The sequence below is a fragment of the Mustela erminea genome, chromosome 9 (genome assembly GCF_009829155.1).
Source record: "Mustela erminea isolate mMusErm1 chromosome 9, mMusErm1.Pri, whole genome shotgun sequence".
NCBI classification, from domain to species: Eukaryota; Metazoa; Chordata; class Mammalia; order Carnivora; family Mustelidae; genus Mustela; species Mustela erminea.
This window is the reverse complement of record NC_045622.1, coordinates 83,137,889-83,163,725: the sequence shown is the minus strand read 5'-3', so window position 1 is coordinate 83,163,725 and position 25,837 is coordinate 83,137,889. Positions and strand designations below refer to the sequence as shown.

At 35.8% G+C, this 25,837-nt stretch overlaps 1 protein-coding gene across 1 annotated transcript in view; it reads left to right on the top strand.

The window, feature by feature from the left end:
• DCDC1 (doublecortin domain containing 1) overlaps positions 1-25,837 on the top strand; it is a 452,779-nt gene that overhangs the window by 249,327 nt on the left and 177,615 nt on the right. Inside the window, 5 exon segments of the mRNA XM_032359359.1 lie at positions 2,230-2,364; positions 5,513-5,631; positions 12,440-12,500; positions 23,348-23,482; positions 23,881-24,038. Coding sequence (XP_032215250.1) covers positions 2,230-2,364; positions 5,513-5,631; positions 12,440-12,500; positions 23,348-23,482; positions 23,881-24,038 — 608 coding nt within the window.

Below are 25,837 nucleotides of genomic sequence, written 5' to 3'. Positions count from 1 at the left end.
TTTTTAAGAGGCCCAGAGTATGCATGCACGATTTTTTTTTTAATCACTGGCAGCTTTTGTATTAATACAATTTATTCAGACAACTAAAATCATAACAGTCATTTAAAGGGATACATTATCTATCTATCTTTCTATTATCTATCATCTATCTATCTATCTCCTGTATATATATAGGTATTCAAAAGAATAAAAGAGGTTTCCTAATGACTTAATGACACACGTGATAATATGTATGTAGAGAATAGGTCAGCCTCAATGCTATCACATACCTGTGTGTGCCCGCACGCATGCAGGATAGACCATGTTGCAGGTTGTCAAAGCACTTTTCTTTTATGAGTTGTAATTTTCACCATTTTTATCTTTCCCACCTTAATAAATGTTTGGTCTAAAGCTAAACTATCCAATTAAACTAAAAATGGAAGAGAAGGTGAAATCATAAATAGAAATTTAATGGCCACTGTCAATTTTAAATGTATCAGAACCCCAGACTTGGCAAGATTTTTTCTTTTAATAACAGGCAGTGAAGCTGAGTTAGTGGGCCTGGCTGAGTCTGGTCTATGTAGAATCACTTGGGAACTGTCCAGCAAAATATCTCTCGAAAAACAGCATGGTGTTAATACTGGGTGCCAACCCAAGACAGACACAAAGAACCCCTTCGCTCTTCACCAATAAGCCAACTGTTAAAAGATTAAACCATGTTGTGGAGATAACAAGAATTTAGGCGCTGGCAGCAGGTGCTGTACAAAGAAGCAGTTGGCAGTACGGTTCTTCTGTCTGACTAATTCCAGTCAAAACAATCTTCTTCCCTGTTGCAGAGGAGAGTTTTGAGTGTGATGGCAACTTGGAGTTAGGAGGTTGAGTAAGAGTGTTACTTTAAATGCTGAGTCCTGTGGTGGGTGGATTAGTAGAATATAGTTTATCATTGTTCAGAAACTGTGGGGGATTCCCCTTCAGAATCCAGCCACTACTGGCTAACTGGGGAAAACACAATCAAAGAGCTGAAGTCAAATCTGTTTCCATCGTGGGGTTGCTGCATTTTTAAAATTTTATTTTCACATAAATAATAATAAAGAGAAATAAATTTAAAAAAATTAAAAGAAATATTTCTCTTGAGAAATATTTCTCTCTATCTTTCATTGTGGTGTAATTACCAAATATACTAGTTATGTCCTTTTGTTATTACCTGATCACATGTGTAAATATTGCCTTTTAAATTATCATTTAATTTTTGAATTTTTAAGAATCAATTGCTACTTGGCAAATATCTAGTGTTAGCGCAGATTTAGAATACACTTTTTAGTATTAGAAAATAATTTAAATTGTTATTGAAGCAATGTCATTTATTGGGTTTAGAGTATAAACTGACATATTCCCATAATCCTATATAAGTAAATATTGATACTTAAAAATGTACTCAGGAAAAATGATCATATAAGTTAGCAGAAGAGTTTTAAATATGAAGTAGAATTTCTACAGGTGATGTGAATGCCTATTTTACAATCATGACTAAGTGAGAAATGCTAGAGGTATACAATTTCTTTGATGTATGTAGTCTGATAACATATATGGGAGACAGGGATACTGTGCTTACCAGTTAGTTCCCTCATGTCCATTCCCACAACTATCATTAAATTCTCAACTCATGTCCCTTTATTCTTAGAAGATTGTGGGGACTCTTAACTGTTCTCCTTTGATGTCCCTGTTCTATAATCCATGTTGTCTGTCTGTGTGTGTGTGTGTGTGTGTGTGTGTGTGTGTTAATGCCTCTTCTGCTGCAAGTTTCTCTAGGGCAAGAAAAAAATGTTTTTAGAAGATTTTATTTATTTATTTATTTATTTATTTATTTATTTATTTATATGAGGAAAGAGCACAGAGGGAGAGTGAGAGGAAAAAGCAGACTCCCCACTGAGCAGGCGAGCAATCCCGGGACCCTGGGACCATGACCCAAGCCAAAGGTCGATGCTTAACTGACTGAGCCACCCAGGGGGTCCCAGGCAAGAAGAATATTTTATAATACCCCATACCACATAGTCTAGGGCCTTGTGTATTAGAGCTTATGCTCACCAAGTATTAATTGAATTAAGTTAAATGGGATGGAGCACTACTACTTCAAAAGAAACCTTTTCAGTCAGAAATATAATGTTCTTGGATAACCTGTGTTGGGTATGTTGAAGAGGGTGGACTTCCTGACTGTACATTTAAAAATGTGCACTTCTTCTCATGATACAGGTGGATCCCAATATTGTCCTTCATGCCTCTGTTTCCATCAAAAAGCGGAGCTCCTCCAGTAGGGAAGCAAGCAGTGGAAGTGAGACCGCGCCATCCATCCTGTGGCCTGCAGCCAGTGTGTGGCTGATCACAAAGGTACACAGCAGTGTCTGGTCTCCCTGAGTGACTGCCTGTGCTCGCTGCTCACAGTGCGGCTCCGGCTCCTGGTGTCCTCACGCACACAAGCCTGTAAGTGGAGGCATGGGCGATTGTCAGGAATGCTACTTCTCTGCTCCTGGTTTGTCTCGTGCAGAGAGCATTCAATTCACTTTCACACGTGCTGATTAGTTCATACTCAGAGAGTATTTAAACTCGGCACAGAACTTCCAAACAGTTCATACACTCACCATTTTCATGAAGTTTGTCTGAAGATCATTTGCTTCCACGCCTTAGTCTTCATTGCTGATCTTCAGGGAGTCTGGTGGGGGCGCACCTTACAAGTACAGTGTACGGTCTCTCAAAGGACAGTTTTTGTTTGTTGTTGTTATGTTGTTTTTAAAGATTTTATTATTTGATGGAGAGATACACACAGAGAGAGGAAACACAAGCAGGGGAGTAGGAGAGGGGGAATCAGGTTTCTCGTTGAGCAGAGATCCCACTCAGAGCTCGATCCCAGAACCCTGGGATCATGACCTGAACCGAAGACAGACGCCCAACGACTGAGCCACCTAGGTACCCCTCGTGTAAGGACAGTTTTTTTTTTTTAATTATTTTCTTAAAAAAATTATTTATTTATTTATTTGACAGAGAGAGAGAGTTCACAAGCAGGCAGAGAGGCAGGCAGAGAGAGGGAGAAGCAGGCTCCCTGCTGAACAGAGAGCCCGATGTGGGGCTTGATCCGAGGACCTGAGATCATGACCCGAGCGGAAAACAGAGGCTTTAACCCACTGAGCCACCCAGGTGCCCCCTAAGAACAGTTTTAAGAGAAATCCCTGAGTATAGAATGTGAACAATGACTAACACATTTTATACCCATATATTGACACTATTTAATTTTTTAACTTTACTATTATACTCGTGGATCTGATTTAAATTGAAAACATGTAGGGCGCCTGGGTGGCTCAGTGGGTTAAAGCCTCTGCCTTTGGCTCAGGTCATGATCTCGGGGTCCTGGGATCGAGCCCTGCGTCAGGCTCTCTGCTTGGCAGGGAGCCTGCTTCCCTCCCTCTCTCTGCCTCTCTGCCTCTCTGCCTGCTTGTGATCTCTCTCTGTGTGTCAAATAAATAAAATCTTAAAAAAATAAATAAATAAATTGAAAACATATAATTGCCCTCCCCATCCCTCTTGCTATTGAAATATGTTCTTTAATTGCCACCAAATATTTATGTCTGGAAAGAGATAGTGCAGCTTTTGTCTACCCTTCTTATGTCTTTCTTTGCCCTCACTCTAGATTATTTTTGCCTCTTCTTAGCACTTCTTTGTGTGCAGAGTCACTCAGGCAGGTTTGCTGCTGCTTTTTGGGGGGCAGGGGATTGCAACTCTGAAATTTGGGATTGTCCTTAACTGTTATTTTTTGATTCTCTGAGAGCTAAAAACAAACATGTAGAGTAATTAAGGTGCAAGGGCACCAAGAAATGTTCATTTCATATATTAAGGCAGAAAGAGGTTAATATTTCTTCAGTCTACTTCCAACTTGGAGACACTATGAACTACGAACCCTTTTAAAATTGTATTTTGTTTCAGACTTAATATTTGCTGTTTTGTTAAACATCTGCTATATGTTAGGCATCTTCTACATATTTCTTATCTCATTTAATCTTAAACGTTATACAGCTGAAAAAACTGAGGCTAGTACGTGACAGAGAAAAGATTCTTGGTCAATCTGACTTCAAAATTTATACCTTTTCACTGTAATGTAAAATGCTGCTCTGTATTTGGCAATGTCTGAGCATGATGGAAGTGCTTTAGCGTCAGCATTGCCACTGAACACTTGTGTGACCTCAGGTAAGTCACACACTGTATCTGGGCTTTAGTCTTATCTGAAAAGAGTTGGACCAGCTGATATGATATGAAGAGTTCCTTTCTAGATTTCATATTCTGCAATTTTATGGTATCTGTTTCTACAATTTCATGATAGCAAAAAAAAAACCTGTACTTGTCTAAAATTTCCTCAGAAATAATTGAAATGCTTACTAAAAAGAGGATGGGCTTTTGGAGTTGGATGGGTGGGAATTAGAATGCCTGTGTGACCTTAAAAAAGTTACTTAGCTGCACTAAACCACTGTTTCCTCCTCTGTAAAACGAAGTTAGTCATAACTACCTTGCACAGTTGCTGGGGTGACAAGTAAGAAAGCACTGTGAAGTTCAAGCATAGGATCTGGTATACAGAAAGTGCTTAATAAATGTCCTTTTATCCTCACCCCAAGGAATTTTCTTGCTATAGAGACAAGCTTGTTCAAATGAAGATTCCATCCAGTACTTATTAGAACCAACATTTAAAAAAAATACTTTCCCAAGTTATCATATATTTCTTTAGCACACAGTGAAAGCATGAGATATAAAAGTTACATGCTAAAAAGAAGACAATTTTGAAACTCTTTTTAGATTGAATGCTCTCTCCCTTTTTTCAAAATAAATATTTTTACTTGTTAGGATAGACACTTCCGCATGCCATAAATCTTCAGTGTGTGTAAATAAAATTCTTCAGTGGTTGTCGCTTATTTAAAATGTGTTGTTGATTTCCTAAGTAAAAAAATTGTTAATTGGCCATTTAAACAATATTCCCAACCAATTTCCTTATCAGAGTATCCTAACATTTAAAACAAAAGCAGTGCACAACCACCTTAAAATGTTTAACCCATGGTATTTAGACCCAGAATAAAACTTTAAACTGGTACGAAGGTTAAGGATTTGTTTCAGTCTTTTCAGTTCACTGCACTTTTTTTTTTCCTGTGCATACATATTTCAAGTAAGCTCTGTAGTTATAACTATAACAAGTGACACATGATGGACCCCAAATCACTGCCCTGTGAAATATGCACAGAAAAAAAAAGGACAAATGAAGATATCAAGGTCTGTTTTATTTTGCGCTGAACTGTAAAATGCCACCCTTGTTGGACAGAAGATCACTGATTCTGAGCAGGGCTCACTGACTGCTAAGTTGTGGGTAGTGTTTCACTTTCAGCAACTGTTAATATCCGGGGTTATCCAGGCATAATGACCTCACTATTTGTGACACATTGTTGAATTTTCTGGTTCTTTTAACTTATTTAGACCTTTCTCTCCCCTCTCTATTCATTGGAAGGCTGGAATGATCTTGAGCCGGGCGATAACGCAGGGCTGCCTAGCTATTGGTCACCCAATCAGAGTCAAGGCTGCTGAGGGAACATCACTAGAAGGATATACATTAATCCTACAGAAAAGGTAATGCTTATGAGCTATTTAGCTAAAAATAATTTATGTTAATTTCAAGATTTCTGAGCAGTCAAATCACGATGCCTCCCACCTGAGATGGAATATTCATTAAGTGTTTAAATTTGTGCTCTATAATATCAATATTAATTTTCTAACCACAAATAAGCTTGAAAATGTATGTCAGTTTGGTAGTATTTCTTAGGTATTTTTGAAAGTGAAATGTTGGCGTTCAACATGTACCTATGTTGTAGACAAGCTGCAGCTTTAGTCTATAATTATTAGAACTCACTTCTTTATATGCATTTTGGTTAATTTAAATATTTAATGTTCTGTGTGTATTCTTAACCTTTTAAAAATATTCTGAATAGGAAACACTGAACTGGGAAAGAAAAATTGAGGAGACAAAAATTGAGGAGACCCTACATGAGATGTAGGCATCAAAAGTCTCCTTCCTGTTTGTTTTTGCTGACTTGGTAACTAATCTAGAAAGCAGATTAGTGTTTGCCTGGAGATAGGACGATGGGGAGGGATAGGAGAGCAAGATTACCAAGGGGCACAAGGAAACTTTGGGGTGATTTTTTGGGGGGAGAGATGGATATGGGTATGTTCATGATCTTGATTGTTGTGATAGTTTAACAGGTTTATACATGTTTCAAAACTTCTCAAATTTTATACTTTTAAATATGTGCCTGTCAGTTGTGCAATATTTTACAGTATTGTATGTCAGTTGTTTCTCAAAAAAGCTGGTTTTAAAAAGTACAAAAAGACAAAGTAGGGGAACAAACAAAAAAATCAAAATGGGTAAGGAAGGACTGAGTGCTTACTTTGGAGGGAAGTGTTGAGGGGAGAGCACTCTCAGTGGAAGAGTTAACCAGTGGTTTAGGTCAAAATGGCAGGTTTCTGGAAAGGTTATAGTTTGATGAACACACTCTCCAGGCTCTCCCTGGTCTTACAGGATCCTGAGATTAGTGCTGATCTGGCCTGAGCCCGCTGAGGTATATTTCCTGCTCTGGCCAGGATTATCTGGCCAGGATTATCATGGAACTGAGTGGGGCTGAAACCACAAACTTGATGTCCTTGCTGCTTAGAAAGAAAAGCTTGGGCTAGAAAAGAGATGATAATTAAAAAACAAAACAAAACAAAACAAACAAAAAGAACACTGTAGTAAGTTGTACTTGAAAAAAAATCTCCATTTTACAAGAAAGATTTTGTTTAATTTAGGAAAGAAGGGAAGAAGGGAGAGGGAGAGAAGGAGAGAGACAGGATGGGGGGGGTAAGGGGGAAAGGGAAGATCCCTAGGTAATTTTATATTAATACAACTTGATTTTTATCTGAGAAACAAAATCTGTTGTAAGGTAGAAGCAAATAGTAGAAAATTTGGAAAACTACAAGTTCTTACTAACGGTGAAACTACTTTTTGTTTTTTAGAAAGCAGTAGGGACCAAGATTTTTAGAGTTTACCTCACCTCTGGAACTTTTCAAATATATTTATCTTCTCTAAGAGTATCTGAAGTGCCTCCTTGTCTTATTTTTTTTTTAAACAAAACCATATTTTATTACAAATAACATAAATATCCTCATACAATTGCTAGAGACAATATTTTTTCCTTTTCTCTTAAATAGTGTAATACGATCTTAACAAAAGCTATGAATCAAGACGTAGTCTTTTAAATACTGAAAACAATAGAACTAGCACTTAAAGTAGCAACCTGAAAACTCACAGAGAATTTTGTAAACATATCATGCCTCATTTGTTTGGTTATGTCTCATTTCGTGTCACTCATTCTTATTCAGTATAGCAAGTGCTTGCACATATTTGTGTATTTAATACTTTTTCTGTTACATGCATCTGATTATGAGTGGATGAAAGGCAGACCAACAATGTCGTTACCAAGTGATCTGAAAATCATAGAAAATTAAAAAATCATAAACCTTAAAATAAAAAATGCTTCTTTCTAAAAGATATTTTGGACATCTCATAGATAAACCAGTTGCATCAAAGTCTTTTAATAAGGCCACCAATTAAATCTTGATTTTGCTTCAGTTTTAAAGAATGTGGATATGTAGGATTTGGCTTTTAGTGTTAAATTCACAATCTAATTAGGACAGCACCCCCATTCATCCACACACGGAGGTTAGATTATGGAGACTACAAAACTGGGCCCATGGATTTTGTTTAGCCTGCACATTCTTATAATATTTTGAATTGGTCGTGAGCCTATAGAAATAGGGAGATTTTACACAAAAGTTACATAATTCTGTCTTTCCTTGCAAAAAATCAGAAGAATGGGCAGTACTCTCATCATCTCATTTTACCAGTGAGGCAGGAACAGTTTAGAGGGAATATATCCTCTGGTTTGCTCTATTTTCTACTGTTCCCAATAGTAGCCCTCATTCTAGCTTTAGCCTGCTTCATTCATTTCTATTCCCTGTCTGATAATCTTTACTGCCTTTCTTTTTTTTTTTTTCCTTCAAAGTAGAAATCACCCAACAAATATTTATTTATTTATTTACTGTCTTATTTCAATGTTAATTTTTCAGTTATGGTGTTTTGCATCTCCTTTTTCTTTTCCCCACTTAGATCTTGCTGGAAATAGAATGATAACTTGCCAACATTAGTTTAGAGTAGGTTAAACACTGCTCTAAGGACACCATTAACTACAACCACCAAGTGTAGCTGTGTAGTGCTAGGTGCAGAGACAAAAAAGATAGATGGGAAAATAGACAGCACATCACTAGGTAATTAGAGAGACTGAAAATCATCTCTTTGGTCAGGTCTGAAGTTTAGGAGGCTAAGAGAATAAAGCAGAATGACAGACTGCCCCATTTCGGAAAAGACCATTTGGCATGCATTGGACGTTTAAGTAATATTCAAACACACAGATAACACTATTAGAAATATCAACATCAAGCAGAAAATTGTCTATATGTAACTTCACAGTTGGATTGATGGATCAAATTTCTTATCTCTATTCCTACTGTGTTAAGAATCATGGAGGGGAAATCCCTTTCCTCTTTTTTTTTTTATGGATCCTACTTTTGGTCTGTGTAGCATTGGAAGATGCCAGATGTATCTGAAGCTGTCTGGGAAAACAGATTTGTAATTGTGAAGCATGATGATGATGGTCCTCCTTATAGTCAATTGGGAAATAATGAATATAATAAATATAATGATATAATGATATTTCCCTTAACTGAACTGTCATTATGGGCTGCCTTATTGTCTCTACTGTCTGATAAATGGCATATTTAAAAAAATGTGTGTATGTGCATGTGTGTGTGTGTGTGTATGTGTGTGTACACACATTTTGTAGATTCCCAATAGAAATAGTAAAATGCATATGCATACTCAATGAGCAAGCTTCCCAGGGCAGTTAGTTCTCTCCTTACTTGTAAAAAGAGAGTATGTAACTGGTCTTGGAAGTCCTATGCTTTCAGAGAAGGAAGGACTCTTAAGAGCATCTGTTCTAAACCCCTCTTTACAAGTAGAAGTAGTAGCAGTGGTGATGGTGGTAGTTGCGATAGTGATTATAATATCAATATCTTTATAAGAAATTACAAGTCTACTAGAGACTTAATGTTCTAGAAAGGTCATATATCTGATCTAGCTAATGTCAGATCCAGATCCAGAACTTAGTCCAGTACATGTTATGCTATTTATAACTTTGATTCTTGGATGGAATACTGCTTCTTCATTTTCCTCTTTCTTTCATTATTGATATTGTTATTGTTATTTTTAAATTTTGTTTTTCTCTATAAAAAATCTTTTTAGCTTGCTGCTTGTTTACCAAAAAGAGGAAATTCTAATTCAGTCCCATATAAACATCATTGCATATTGGATCTAAGTTTGATTTTTCTACGTATAAAATATCTTTAAAAATAAACAGATATACTTATGTTTGTGCAATTTTATTTTTTAAAGAAGTCACTATATTTTAGAATGATATCTTCTCCCCTGCTTAGTGTAGATGCCACATGAGAATCTTGTTTTTTATAACTTTGGTAATAAAATTTAAAGGTAATGTTTATAGATAAATGCTTAGAAAGACTCCTGATAAAGAAATTACTAGCAAGCTCACAAGGCTTATATATGATTTGAAACTGCATGCTGTTTGCAAAATTTCCTGCATGCTGTTTGCAAAATTTCCAAAAAGGCAATTCTTGAACAGAATTTGAGCTATGATAAAATTTGAGAAATGCTAGGAAATTTACATTTCTTTCAGAATTATTTCTTATTTTCTTAACCAAGGTATAATTTATGTTCTTTAACTACCCACTAAGAATGTCTCCTAAACCGCCGTATGTTAAATTCAAAACATTTTTCATAACGGCCTTAGGGTAGGGTGATAACATTTTGACATTTTATTCACATATCTATTTATTCAAAGATATCTTTAATCTCCTATCATAGGTGCTGTAATCAACTCTTTAGGACACATATGGTTTCTGCCCTCATACCGTTGACAATCTGGTAAACATCTTTTCTGTTGTAATACTGTTTGGGAAAAGATGCAATTCAGAAAATCAAATTCAGAAAATCAGAAATTCAGAAAATCAAAACTGAAATAGAGGTAGTTTATGTTTTTATAATCACATTCATCCTCTAGTCAACACGATAATTCAATTAAAAGACAAAATTCTGGATTTTATAGCTTTTGACAGTTAGCATTAGTATATTAATTACCCATTGCAGATGCCTTACACTTTAAAAAATTATAATTTTCCACTTTATTTATCTTGAAGAAATATGCTCACAATAATTTATGCAACAGGAGGAATTGCCTATATGCAATAATGTTGTACTGAGTTATAGCTGTTCTGCATTAAAATGATCTAAGTTTTATCAAAACCCAGCACACTTCCATCAAAACATTACAGCAGTGATTCTATTATTATTTTTAAAAGGAGTGTAGTTACAAGCTTGGGATTGACAACCCAATGGTTGAAACATGAGCTTTTTTGGTACCTCAGGAGAATTTGTATAGTATGAGAATATTTAGTGATTATATGAACACAACTGTATAAAAAATTCTATATTCACACTAAAGTGTGTTGTCACTAAGATAATGTATCAGATTCTAACCAGTGAGCCTAAACTGTTGATTCCATTTTCAATCTTTGAGTACCATGAAGTAATTTGTGCTATACTTTTCCAATCTAATTGAGAAGACATGCAGAAATGCAGGTGCTCTGGGTTCTAGTATCTATTTGACACTACCTAGCTCTTTGATTTTTGACCAGCTCACTTCATCTCTCTTTATTGCACTTCATTCATCTCAGTTCCCTTCAAATTCTCAATCTATTTGTTTTTGTTTCCATTATCAAAATCATACATTTTAGCTCAGGACCCTTAGTCAAAAAATTTTTTAAAACTCTTCTTTTCCTTTATTAATTGCAACATAAAAAGGTCTCCAAAAGGACTATTGCCCCTCATACTTCCCCCATCCTACCCAGTGCTGAAATAGAGCAACAATTATATTTGTCTAAAGCCTGATAATAAGATTCTTAGCTTAAGGATCATTTAGACCTTGAAAGATGTTTCATAAAAAAAAAAAAAACTTTACCTAAGTATTCATGTTTTCTCATATCCCTGCTTCCTCTTCTACATTCTAAATTCACTTTCTTTTCATAGTGTCACGTTCCCTTCTTTTTTCCTCAAATTTGACATCTGGAATTTATCCTTGCCTTCTGTTTCTAACCTGCATTCCATTTATTCAATCACCAAATCAATTCTCCTTTCATAGTAAGTATGTAGTCTTTCCTTCCCCCATTGCTCTCATCACTGTAGTTCAGTGTTTTTAAAAGTCTGATCCGTAGACCACATGCATCCAAATTCCCTACGGTTCTTAACAATGAGAATCACTTGCAATACCTGTTAATGTAGATGGGGGGAGGGTGTCCAGACCTTCAGAATCAAAGTTCTGAGGATAGGGGCTTGGAAACCTACAGTATTATCAAGTGTCTATTTCACCATGCCCAAGAATTCTTCACATTTTCTAATATAAACTGGATGTGGGTAAAAGGCTAATGCACACTCAGCCAGTTTTGGACTGCTGCCTTGACATGTTCTACCCAGATCAGAAAGTGCCTCACTTTAGACTAGAGCATTACCTGACATTTCTTATTACCAACCATTGAAGTTTCTGTCAAAATTCAGAGGCAGTCGGAAAAATCGTGTTTAACATCCTATTACACTTAATTTAATACATTTGTCCTATCTATGTAAGGTTTCTAAATACTAGTGAATACAAGATTAGTTAATTTAGGCATGATTAAGTTAATCACATTCTAGTTTTTCTTTCTTTCTTTCTTTCCTTTTTTTTTTTTTTACTCATATTTGGTTTAGAAAATCTGATATTCCGTAATAAAATTTTCTGATCATCTCAGAAACAGGTGCCCAAGGTTCCTAATTTTCCATGGTATCCTTTTCCATCCTATCCTCTTAATCCTTATACTTAATTAAGCCTCTTTTTGCCTCATAGAGAGAGGATCTTCTTTGGGGACAGAAATTTCTATATTATTTTTATTGATTCTCTTTAATCTCTAAAACTCCTAATCACTATTGTCATGTGTAATACACATACCACCACCACCACCACCACCAACACCACTTTGGGTACCAAGGAAATCGGTTGTCTCAGGGAAGGAAGGCTTCAGTTGCTGATGCAGCAATGATGATAGAATGCTAGAATCCTTGGGAGAGTCTGGGCAGTCCTCCTCCTGCCAGGATATGGAAAATGATCCTTTCATTTGAAACCTAGAAAATGTTTCAGTGTGGTAAAAGGTTGTCAGTCTCTAAATTACATTTTCATTACAGACATAAAGGAGATAATTCTCAAAAGTGGGTGTTTGGAACTGACAGCTGCATTTATTCTAAGGTAAGAACTTTGTAAGTCATAGCTTTTAGTCGTATATTTTTCTGTTCCTAGATTCTTACAAGTATTCTTATTGTTGAGAGCAAGAAATGCTTTTGCTGCACAAATATATCTCTGTGCCCAGAAGTTTAAAATTTAACTTAATTTAACTCAATACTTTCCTGTGGGGTTTTGTTTGACTTTAAAATACAAGTTTTCCAAGACCAAAAATAATTCTTTCCAATTAATTGCTATGATAAAGTCTAGCATTTCAGGGCATCGGTTTTTTTCTTTCTTTCTATTAATTTTACATTAAATTGAATTAAATTACTTTTTATTGAGGTATAACTGATATATAACATTGTATAAATTGAAGACATACAGCATATTGCTTTGTTATTTTTATCTATTGCAATATGAAATCATAGCATTCACTAACACCTCTACCACATTATATAATTATGTCTTTTTGTTGTGGAGATTAAGATTTGCTCTCTTAAAAACTTTTGAGTATGTAATACATTGTTGACTATAATCACAATGCCAAACTGTAGGTCTCCAGGACTCATTGATCTAATAGTTGCCAATTTACACCAGTCAACAATATCTCAATTCCCTCATCAGCCCCTGATTACCTACATTCCTTTCTATGTTTCTATGAGTTCAGCTCTTTTAGATTCCACATATAAGTGATATCATGCAGTGTTTGTCTTTTGTCTGACTAATCTCACTTAGCATAATGCTCTCAAGGTCCATCCATGTCATAGCAAATGGCAGGATTTCCTTCTCTGTTATGGCTGATGAATATTCCATTGTATATATCACATCGTCTTTATCCATTCATCAGCTGGCACTTAGGTCATTTCCATATCTTGGCTACTGTGAGTAATGCTGCGATAAATATCAAAGTGATACCTACATAAGTTTTCTCAGTCATTAAAATGAGGAGATTGGCACTTTGGAAAACTGGCAATAACTACTGAAGTTGAACATGTGTATACAACCCAGCAATGTACTCTGGGGGGGGGGGGGGACACAATTCAACCCATAACACAGAACATGGAAGTTATCGAGGTAGTCCTTCTCAGCTCCAGATCTACGGTTTTTCACCAGGCACCCACCTCAGGGAGCTTCAGAGTGGAGTATTGGTGTAGGGCACCTTCATACGAATGGTTTCCTTGAGCGTGTTCCTTGTGAGTTGCTTTATAGTGGAATGTCACCAACTTGGCCCCTCCCCATTGACAGCTTCTCCTGGTGCTCCAAAGGCAGGTTTATAGTAAATCCTGTGAGTTGAACTGCCTCAGGGACTTCTTCAACATCCAGTGAGCCATGGCTGTGCCCTTGTTGATGTGGTTTGGATCTCAGCCTTAGGTCAGGCCTCTTCTTTGAGCATTCTGTCTCAGGCCTAGCAGTACTGGCTGCTCCATACCTACTATTCACATATTCTTCAGTGTCCTTGTTAACTCTTACTTGCCAATTTCCCAGCACTCTAATCCTTTGCTACTAATTATTTATATTAAACTTTTCCTATTCAAATTACTATGTGTTTATATCTCCTTATTGAACCCTGAATGCTAAAAATAATAGTTTTATTTCTCTAGTGTCCTGGAATGACATGACCTGCTCTGTTTTAGAAATTTAGAAACTTTAATACAATTTAAATTTAAAAATTAACACAATATCATTTCTTTGAGTAGCTTTTTGTTGGTACACTGGCTAAAATTCCAATCTACTCACTAACTTAGGCAGGACTGTATAGTTTTAGCACTGGTTCTAGGCTGGGAATTTGACAGAGGCATCAAATGTCAAAATATTTTTAAAACAACCTTTATCCCGCTTCATTCTGAGGTTCACCTCAGCTTTCCTCTTGTCCTGTTTCTGACTCTACTACATTCCTGAGCCAAAAGCTCTAGGTTAGTGGAGAGGAAGTCACAGAAAGACCAAGACTGCTTATACATCTTGGTGAAAATAAAAAGTACCATTTTTCTTTTTAGAGAGAAAGAGGAACAGAGAGAGTGCATGAGCAGGGAGAATGGTAGAGAGAATTTTAAGCAGGCCCTACACTCAGTACGGAGCCTGACGTGGAGCTCAATTTCATGACCCTGAGGTCATGACCTGAGCCAGAATCAAGAGTCAGATGCTTAACTGACTGAGTCACCCAGGCACCCCATTAAAAGTAGAATTTTGAGACTGCATTAAAATATTCTTCCAGCTCTTTGGCCTGTACCTGCTCATGTGGACTTCATTCTGAAATAGACCTAAACAGAGCTGATTCCTGGTATCCAAGAACACAAGTCTGTCCTATATAAGTATTACCCTTCCCAGCAACAGACACAGAAGAGCAGAACCAAGGTTTAAGTGTATTTTCTTCTTTTCTCTCCCCAAATTCAGGTCCTAAACATCCACTTTTACTCTATAATTTTTACCTCCCTTTCTTGCAATTTATAATTTCCTAATTATTCCCAATAGTACATTCCCAACAGTAGCTAACAAATAATTCATACTTTTGTGTTTCAAACACAATAATTTTTAAAAGGATTTTGATTCTAAAAATTTTAATATTCCATTCCCAAACAAAATTTCTGTTCTTTTTTTAATTGTAATTCACAGAGAAAAACTATTGATGAGGAATTTTATTCTTTTAGAGGTTTCGAAATTTTTATTAGATCTAAATTTAGTCACATCCAAAATTATATCCATCTAGTTAAGGCTAAAATGGAGAATAACTTGATAATTATTTGTAGCTGGATCATAAATGGATCTCATTACATTTGTTAAAAAAAAAGACAGAATTAGTTTAGGATATTAATAACTAATCTTGGTTCTACCACTTATTGGTTGTGTGGTATTATCCAAATCATTTGGCCTATTGCAAGATTCACATCATTTATCAGCAAAAGGGAGACATTAGTACTAACATTTTGGGTATTTAACACAGATTCTGACCTACCAATAGATTCTCGCATATTGAGTCTAGCTAATTGGTACTTTGTAGTTATTAATGATAATAATAATAATAATAATGAACAAATTTAAATTATTTAAATATTTAAGTATTGCATTTTGTTATGTTGTTTTTATTTGGATAAGTTTTGTTTCTTTTATTTGGCTTGATTTTAAGGTTAACTATTTCTCTATTCATTTTAAAAAGATAAGGTTAGATTACTTCCTTTATACAGTCCACCAGTTCCATCTAAATTAAATATTTAAACTTTATGGTTTAAATACGTAAATTAATAAATAAGTAAATAAAAGTTAATAAAATAAGTAAATAAAATCCTTAAAAAATAAGATTTAAACTTTAACACAGAACCATAAAAATATGTAGAAGAAAGTCTGGATTAAAGCATCTAACCCAGCACAGAAATCAGTTGCATTTCTACACACTAACAAAGAGACAGAAGAAAGAGAAAATAAGGAGTTGATCCCATTTACAATTGCACCAAAAATCACAAGATACCTAGGCATAAACCTAACCAAAGAGGCAAAGGACCTGACGTCAAAAAGCTACAGAAAGCTCATGAAAGAAATTGAGGAAGGGAAGTACCTGGGTGGCTCAGTCAGTTAAGCATCTGTCTTCACCTCAGGTCATGATTTCAGGGTCTTGGGATGGAGCCCTACATTGGACTCCCTGCTCAGTGGGGAGTCTTCTTCTCCCTCTTTCTCTACCCTCCCCACTTCCATTCCTGCTCTCTCTCTTTCTCTCTCAAATAAATAAAATCTTAAAAAAAAAAAAGAAAGAAAGAAATCAAGGAAGACACAGAAATAGAAAAATGTTCCATGCTTATGGATTGGAAGAACGAATGTTGTTAAAATCTCTATGCTGCCTAGAACAATCTATACATTCAATGCAATCTCTATCAAAATACCATCAACTTTTCTCATGAAGCTGGAACAAATAATCCTAAAATTTGTACGGAACCAGAAAAGACCCTGAATAGCAAAAAAGAAAACCAAAGCTTGTGGCATCGCAATTCCAGACTTCAAGCTTTATTACAAAGCTATAGTCATCAAGGCAGTGTGGTACTGACGTAAAAACAGACACATACATTAGTGAACAGAACAGAGAGCCCAGAAATGGACCCTCAACTCTATGGTCAACTAATCCTGGACAAAGCAGGAAACAGTGTCCAATGGGAAAAAAGTCTCTTCAACAAATGGTATTGGAAAATTGGACAGCCACATGCAGAAGAATGAAACTGGACAATTTCCTTACACCACACACAAAACCAGACTCAAAATGGATGAAAGACCTCAATGAGAGACAGGAAGTCATCAAAATACTTGAGGAGAACACAGGCAGCAACTTCTTCGACCTCAACTGCAGCAGATTCTTCCTAGAAACATTGCCAAAGGCAAGGGAAGTAAGGGCAAAAATGAACTATTGGGACTTCATGAAGGAAAGAAAAACCTTATGCACAGCAAAGGAAACAGTCGACAAAACCAAAAGACAACTGATAGAATGGGAGAAGATATTTGTAAATGTCTCATCAGATAAAGATCTAGTATCCAAAATCTATAAAGAACTTACCAAACTCAACACCCAAAGAACAAATTGGCAGAAGATATGAACAGACATTTCTGCAAAGAAGACATTCAGATGGCCAACACATGAAAAAGTGCTCGACATTACTTGGCATCAGCGAAATACAAATCAAAACCACAATGAGATATCATTATACACCAGTCAGAATGGTTAAAATTAACAAGTCAGGGAATGACAGATGTTGGCGAGGATGCAGACAAAGGGGAACCCTCTTGCACTTCTGTCAGAAATGCAAGCTGGTACAGTCACTCTGGAACATAGTATGGAGATTCCTCAAAAAGCTGAAAATAGAGCTACCCTGATGCTGGGTTACAAACCCAGCAATTGCACTTCAAGGTACAACTGTGGTGATCAAAAGGGGCACCTGCACCCCAGTGTTTATATCAGCAATGTCTACAATAACCAAACTACAAAAAGAGCCCAGATGTCCATCAACAGAGGAATGGATAAAGAAAATGTGGTACACACACACACACACACACACACACACACACACACAGGAATACTACTCAGCCATCAAAAAATGAAGTCTTGCCATTTGCAGCAATGTGGATGGAAGTAGAAGGTATTATGCTAAGTGAAATAAGTCAATGAAAGACAATTATATCTTCTCACTCATATGTGGGATTAAAGAAACAAAATAGAAGATCATAGGGGAAGGGAGGGAAAAACAAAACAAGATGAAATCAGAGAGGGAGAGATAAGAGACTCTTAATCATAGGAAACAAGCTGAGGCTTGCTTGGAGGGGTCAGGGGTGGGTTGATGGAGTAGTAGACTTTAATGAGGGAATGTGATACAATGACCACTGGGTATTTATAAGACTGATGAATCACTGAACTCTACCCCTGAAACTGATAATACACTATATGTTAATTTTATTTAAAAATAAAAGAAGAAAAATCCCCAAAGCATCTAACTCAGACTATTGGTGAGTAGACATCTTAATGTCTACTTACTTACTTACTAAGTATGTAGACATATTTAATGTCTTAATGTCTATATTTGCATAGAACATAGAATCCATAAGGAAAATGACTAATCATTAATGACTTTGAGTATATAAAATTTTAAAAACTCCTTAATCTTAAATAGCATAGGGAAGAGCAAAATAGAGAAATATGACAAACAGGGAAAATCTTTGCAATATAAATGTCAGAGATAGGGTAGTACACTTAATATATAATAAACTTGATAAAGCAGTAGAAAAGGATAAACATTTAGATAGAAATATAGGTAAAGGATGTGAAAAGGAAATACATGACAAAAGAAAAATTAGAAGAGCCAAACCAAATAAAAAAATTCAGCCTCCCTAGAAATTAAAGAAATGTAAAATAATGAGACATTATTTTCTTCCTGTTAAATATCAGTAGATATAAAACTAGGAATATCCAATGTTGATGAAAGTGTGAGAAAACAAACATGTACATTTCCTTTTTTTGTATTTATATTTGTGGGGTTTTTTTTTTTTTGGTATTTTGTTTGTATTATCTATTGCTGTGTAACAAATTACCTTCAAACATAGTGACTTAGAACAACAGATATTTATTATCTCAGTTTCTGTGGTCCGGGGATCTGGGAGTGGATTAGCTGGATAGTTCTGACTCAACGTCTTTTTTGAGGTTGCAGTCAAGATGTCTGCAAGGACTGCAGCCATCTGAGATTTGATTAGATCAAAGATGTGCTTTTATTTTTTTTAATTTAAGTTCAATTAGCCTACATATAGCACTTCATTAGTTTCAGATGTAGAGTTTCAGATGTAGAGTTCCATGATTCATCAGTTGTATTTAACACCCAGAGCTCATCACATCACATGCCCTCCCTAATGCCCATCATCTGATTACCACATTCCCTCCCCGACTTCCCTTCCAGCAACCTTCAATTTGTTTCTTATAGTCAAGAGTCTCTCATGGCTTGTCTCCCTCTCTGATCGCTTCCCATTCAGTTTTCCCTCCCTTCCCCTATGATCCTCTGAGCTGTTCCTTAACATTTCACATATGAGTGAAACCATACCATAAATGTCTTTCTCTGATTGACTTATTTCTATCCACGCCGATGTAAATAGTGAGTATTCACCCCTTCTGATGGGTGGGTAACATTCTGTTTATTATGTATAAATATACCCATATACCAAGGAACTGAAGCCTCTTGTCAACAGCAATGTAAGTATGCTTAGAAGCAGATTTCCCATGTAACAGGAAAACAAAATGGAAGCTACAGGGTCTCTCATAACCTAATCTCAGAAGTGATGTAACAAGACTTCTGGCATCACATTGCGCCACATATATCAATCCTGCTATAATATAGGAGAGACCAGACAAGGGTATGAATACTAGGAGGTAGGGAACATTGGGTGCTATCTGGGAGATCGGGATAATATTTCTGAGGGTCAGTTTAGCAATATTTATCAAAATCTATAAAAATACATATCCCTTTTAATTCAGAAATTACAGTTACAGCAACTTACCTGAAGGAATTAATTAATAGTATGTACCATAATGTATCTTTAAGGGTATTTATTAGAGCTTTGTAATAGTGAAAATTGAAAACAGGTAAAGCAATCAACAGTGAGATTGTATAAAAATGGTATATATTTATTATGTATACTATATGCTGATATTATAAATAATGTAGAATAATTGATGATGACAGAGGAAAATGCTAATGTGATAGAGAAAAATCAGATAAAACATTTATTTATACTGTATTGTCTGTGTGTAGAAGCAAAACTGGAAATTTCTACATAAAACAGGTAGTAGGGAGATGAATAATTACGTCCTTTAAATTTCTCTGTATTTTCTAAGTTTTCTGTAAAAAGCATTTGTAATCAGAAAAAAAGAATCACTTTTTAAAAATATGCCTGATCATGTACTGACCAGGAGGAGATAGATCATCTAGAGTTTAAAATATTCTAGGAGAGATTCTGCAGACCTGCTTGCTGCATTTTTCATGAGGATAGGAGTCTTCCTATGGAGTCCCAGGTTCAGTCAAATATGTGGACTTTCTAATGTACCTATGGTTGGGAAAATATCACAAGGAAATGAGATCCCTTTTAGCAACCAGAGAGTTATCACTGTATCCTGAGGGTAATATTGGTCAGCATGAGATTTCAAGAAGATTCTTAGTTTTCATAGAAAACTTCTCCCTCAAGAGAGTAGAACTTAACACCCAAAGCTGGAAAATGGCACAGCTGGAATTTGAAACTAGAATAATACAGTACTGTTAATCAGTGTGTACTGGGAGTATTAGTTAAAGCTTTTAAAGTGGGAATGATGTGATCAAAGATGTTTTAGTAAATACATTATTTTTATCCAATTATTGTTATACAAATTATTAAACTGTATCTTCAGTTTAATAAAACTGTGGCTAAAGTGGAGTCAAATGAGAAGAATACAATGAAGCCCAAAGGGCTGAGGGGCTTGAGAAATAATGAGGGTTAAGACATTAGATATCAATTTGGAATGATGTGCAGATGCACTGGAAGGAAGAAAAAGTCCAAAGATTAGGCTGATGACTCCCTAGAAGAGAAGATTAGAATTCCAGATTTTGGAGGAAGAAGTTGTTTATTTTGGTGGTCTGAGTATTGAATTGGTAGGTGCCTGGTTAGAGATCAAGATAATTTGGTTCTTAGATTAGAGAATGTTGAAGAACTTTGGTATCAAAATGTTAGAATAGTCATTACCTGGAGTAGAAATAGTTTAGAATGATTCCAAAGGGAAAATGCCAGGACAATTTGTAAATCTCTCCAAATATGTGGTGGGAGGATGAAAAATAGAACTTGTCACTCTGTGTTGCTTGTGTATGTTTGCCACCTTAGTTAGACTGTTTACTCTAAGAAGCAAAGCCCATGGCTTTTTTTTTTTTCCTCTTGTTTTGGTCTTTGCTGCTGCTATGTCTAGCAGAACATTCAGATACATCATGGCTCTATCTTTAGGGCATGGCCTCATCCATCTCATTGGATAAATATGGAAGTCTCCCATGTTCCAAGTATGCCTTCTTCCAATAAGAGGGAAACATGCCTCCGAAGTAAACTTAGATAAAATATCTTTACCTGTTAGAGGACGCAAAGCGTGAAAACACTATCAGAATACAAGGGATTTACAACTGTCACAGTCAGAGCCATGTCATTTACATGTGTTTGTTGGCCATTTGTATACCCGCTTTGGAGAACTATCTTCTACCCAGATTCTTTGCTAATTTTTTAATTGGGTTATTTATGTTTTTATTATTGAATTTCAAGAGTTCTTTACAAATTCAGTATACACATCCTTTTTAACAGACATGATTTGCAAATATTTTCTCCCATTTTGTCAGTTGCCTTCTTATTTTTTGATGACATTGTAGCACAAAAGTTTTAAAATTTGATGTAGTATAATTTAACTATTTTTCTTTTGTCACTTGTGCTTTTGGTGAAGTTCTTTACATTTTTTAAAATAGACTTCATTTATTAGAGCAGCTCTACATTCATAGCAAAATTGAGTGGAAAATACAAAGAGTTCTCATATACCCCATTTCCCCACACATGTACAAACCTCACCCATTATTGACATGCCCCATAGAGTAGTTATTTGTTACAGTTGATGAATCTACATTGACACATTATGACCCCAAATCCATAGTTTACATTAGGATTCACTCATAGTGTTATATATTTGGGTTTGAATAAATGTATAATGACATTCTTTCACCATTATAGTATCATGCAGAATTGTTTCACTGCCCTAAAAATTCTGTGTGCTCTGCTCATTCATTTTTTTCTTCCTCCTAACCCCTGGCAATTGCCTTTTTTTTTTTTCTATGTCTACAGTTTTGCCTTTTACAGAATGTCATGTAGTTGGAATCATATAATATGTAGCCTTTTCAGGTTGGCTTCTTTCACTGAGTAATATGCATTTAAGGTTCTGGAGCCCCTTACACTTTTAACATGTATATTTAGTTATACAGTTTCTAAAAAAAATTTAAGGTTATTCAGTAGCTCTTTTCCCAGAGCAATATAAGGATTTTAGTGCCTTTTGATTACCCCCTGAACATCTCTTCTCTCTCTTTTTTTTTTGGTAGAAACTTTCATTCTACACTTCAAAAAAGAAGTTTATATGATACTTGAGGCAGGGCGTCTAAGTTTTATGGGCTAGTAAGCAAGCTTCTTATCCTCCCATTGTCTGTTTCTTTATCTTTAAAATGGGCAAAATAATAGTACCCATTTCAAAGGGCTGTAGCAAGGATTAAAATGTAAATATATTTTTATGTGGAAATTACTCTGATGCAATAGTAGTCTCCAAGTAAGCTCCTAGATAGGCTATCATAGATTTCATGGAACAGAAAGGTGCACAGGCCAAATAAAATGTTCAGATCACAGTTTATTCAATCAATTGCAAATATGATGCAAAATATATAGGAAGAGAGGTGGGCTAGGTAAACACACTTAAGGTGTGTGTTAAGGAGTCATAATACCTGAATCTCTGCAAAGTTGATATATCCCCTCTCTGTTGTATCAGCCTTCCCTGCTGATGATGTGGTTACAAGGACCAGAGTGGAAATTTGAACAAGGGAGCCCAACATATTAGGTGGTGTCTGAGGAAACAACACATACTTGCTCCGTAAGAGAGCTTGTTGGCTAGTATACTTGGACAATAGCTACGCTCCGCGTTTAGCCTGATGGGCCGCTATGCATTTTATTTGGCTGAAAATCCAAAATCAGAGTCGGCAATAGGTGGCCAATTAAAGATCTCACAATTATTGTGTGTCTCAGGTGCTTCATTTATACCCGTGTGTCATAGGTATCTGTAGTTCATTTGTTATTTAGCAAATCATGACTATTAAATGCTTGTTTTCGCCCCCCGCTTCTATCTGTGTTCATAGATTTATGTTCTCTACTTTGTGTCTGATACTCCTCAGTTTACTAACTTACTTATTTATGGTTAATGCAGCTAATGAATTTCACCCATCCCATTTGTTTTCTTGTCTTCTAGAGCAGAATGGACTATTCCAAGACAATATAACAATTGCACATTGTATGTGAAAATAACTATAAATCTTAGATACTATTATTATTACATTAGATGGCTTTTGTATTTTAATATTATCATCTATCTAAGAGTGAAGATTAGCAATCTAGTTAAACTTCATCGGATTAAACAACTAACTGAAAATCCCGATATTAAAGTTATTTGGCTTGATTTTGATCTGAAATAGATAACAAGGTGTATTTTAGTAGTCAGATCTTTTTGCTATGAATTTAATTTATCCTCCCATCCTTCCCGTTGTATAGATTATTGGCTGTTACTTACAAGGCTAGTATACTTCTATTTTTTTTTTCCTTTCCTACAGGCTTATCCACAGTTTGTTCTGACCTACCTAGAGGAGCTCACCGCACAAGTGGATATGACTCAGACAGAGTATCACATTCACCGTGGTGCCCGGACTACAACTCATCAGGAACATGGTAGCAGCTTAGCAGAAGAGGTCAGTGTAGTGAGCCAGAGGCAAGACAGAAATAGATCTCTAAAATGTATTTTGAAAAAAGAAAATGTTCAAGTTGTTTTCAAGAGACAAGCACAAATTCACATCTTAACGATACTGTTTAAAATCATACACATAATATAAATATCTGTATGCACATTTATATTTATGTAAACATCTATATATACTCATATAAACATTATTTTATTAAATAGTGGATGACCTTGTAGCTTTTGTTAGGACTGATGGCTTTTCTTCTGGTCACATACAAATGATTTCTGTGCCAAAGGAGGAAGACTGGAGGAAGCCTGAAAAATGTAATGTTAAATTTGGGGCATATGTAGCTTAGATATATCCTCTCAATGAAATCAGGTACAGTATTGTTATATGTCATTTCTTAGGTTCTACAAGAATGTGCTAGCATCCCTGGTCTGAAGGAACTGCCAGAGCCTTCAGACACCCATTTAATGCCAGAAGGTCCTCTTGGGGAGACAAGGCAGCTGACAGTGGCACTGGTGAGGAAACTAGAAGAGAAACATCCTAAGGCTTCTGCTCAGAGGTAGGGCACTGACAGAATGGAGCTTTATTGCTCAATGACATTCGATGTTTTCCTTCAGTTTCATGTAAGATTGATTTCTTGAAGATTATTGAAATATCTCAAAAGCCCTTTGGCTTGCAAGCACTGTCGTTTTCGGGTCACATTTGATGAAGAGAGGTGACATTTATGTGTATTTCATTAAAGTTTGATGTATGCTATTGTTTTAAGTATACTTAGAAGGGCTGTTCTCCTGGGTTCTCACTAAAATGCTCTGAAATAACATAAGTAAAGTGATACTGAACATGTATCCAATTGTGAAAATACCAAGAGATCTTTAAGAACATCAGACCCATATAGACAATCCTTTTTGTGTTTTGTGGCAAGATTATTATATTTAGGCCTGAGGATAAATGCACATTGGATGGTCTTTAGAAGTGATAATTTTAAAAATTGATGTAATTTCTATAGAATAAGACTAACCAGTGGTTTGCTAACCAAATGAAAATCACTCTTGGCTGGAAAATAGAAACTATTTCTCTGATCCTCATTATTTAATTGGAAAATCAAAGGTTATGTTTATTATTAGTAGTAGTGTTGTTTTGTTTGGTTTGATGTTATAAATCACAAAATGACATTACAAATTGTAATTTTAGTATCGTAATTTTTGGCAGTTAACTGAAGTACTCTTAAAGGAGTAATATGATTCATACTGTACTTTCTAATGCTCAAGAGAATTCCTAACTTTAAATATTCTAACTATAGATAGAAATGTCAGTTGCATTGAGAAAGAAAAAAATGACAACTTTTAATTTCTTTTTTAAGAACCTTGCCAGGTTTATAGAGATAGAGTTGACATATAAACATTGTGTAAGTTTAAGGTATACAACATAACAGCTTTTATTTCAATTAAAAGCTCTTAAATTCTTAAATTATATATTCCTGCCTGAGATTTTAACAGGAGGGAAACTTTTTCTTTTCCTCTTAACAAAAGTGACTTTTCAATTTATTGTCTGTTTTCTAAACCTCACTTTGGTTTCATTATTTTGAGTAAGATAGGGCACAGATGAACAAAAGAACAAATTTAGTACCTTGCTGTATCATAGTCTGAGAATATCCCAGGCCTGTACAAAAACTTAAGTTCTAGTTTCCTTTCCTGCTACTTACTTTTTAATCATATGTAAGATTCTCAACTCTCTGACACCCCACAACAGGGCCACAAAGCCACAGCAGTCCAGCTAGTCCTTTCTGTTCAGGTCACTAGAATGGAAGGCCCTTGGGAGCAGTCTTTGAAGTTTTCACGTAAAACAGGAATTCAGGGAAAACTGGACCACTGGGAAACAAATATAGTTTTATGAGACTGTTGTTGGCCTTCCTAGACTCACTAGGCAGCCATTTCTACTCTACGCTTTTTGAGAGCATGAGGGGGCTTGTCATTATCCTGGGTACTACTCAAGGGGGCACGGGTTCCTGCTGCTTCCCGATTTCTGAAACCTGTATGGAATTTCCATTTTTGTCTCCTGCTGGCCCTGGTCCCAGGAAGTGCAGGCTAGGGTGGGGGGGTAGTCAGTGTACAGGGAATCCAGTGATAACTCACCTAATTTTCTATGACTCCCTCCTTCCCCATCCTGGAAGTATTTTCTCTGAGGGTCAAGGGCATTGGAAGGTTGAGGAATTTGTCTTCTGTATTTTGTGATTGTATCTGCTCTGAAGCAGTACAGTCTGATGATGGAATATTGGGAGAAAGGCATATTGTATTAGGCAAGCCAAAAAAGTCCCCAGAATACAAACAGAAAAACAAGCAACAAAGCAGTTAACATCAG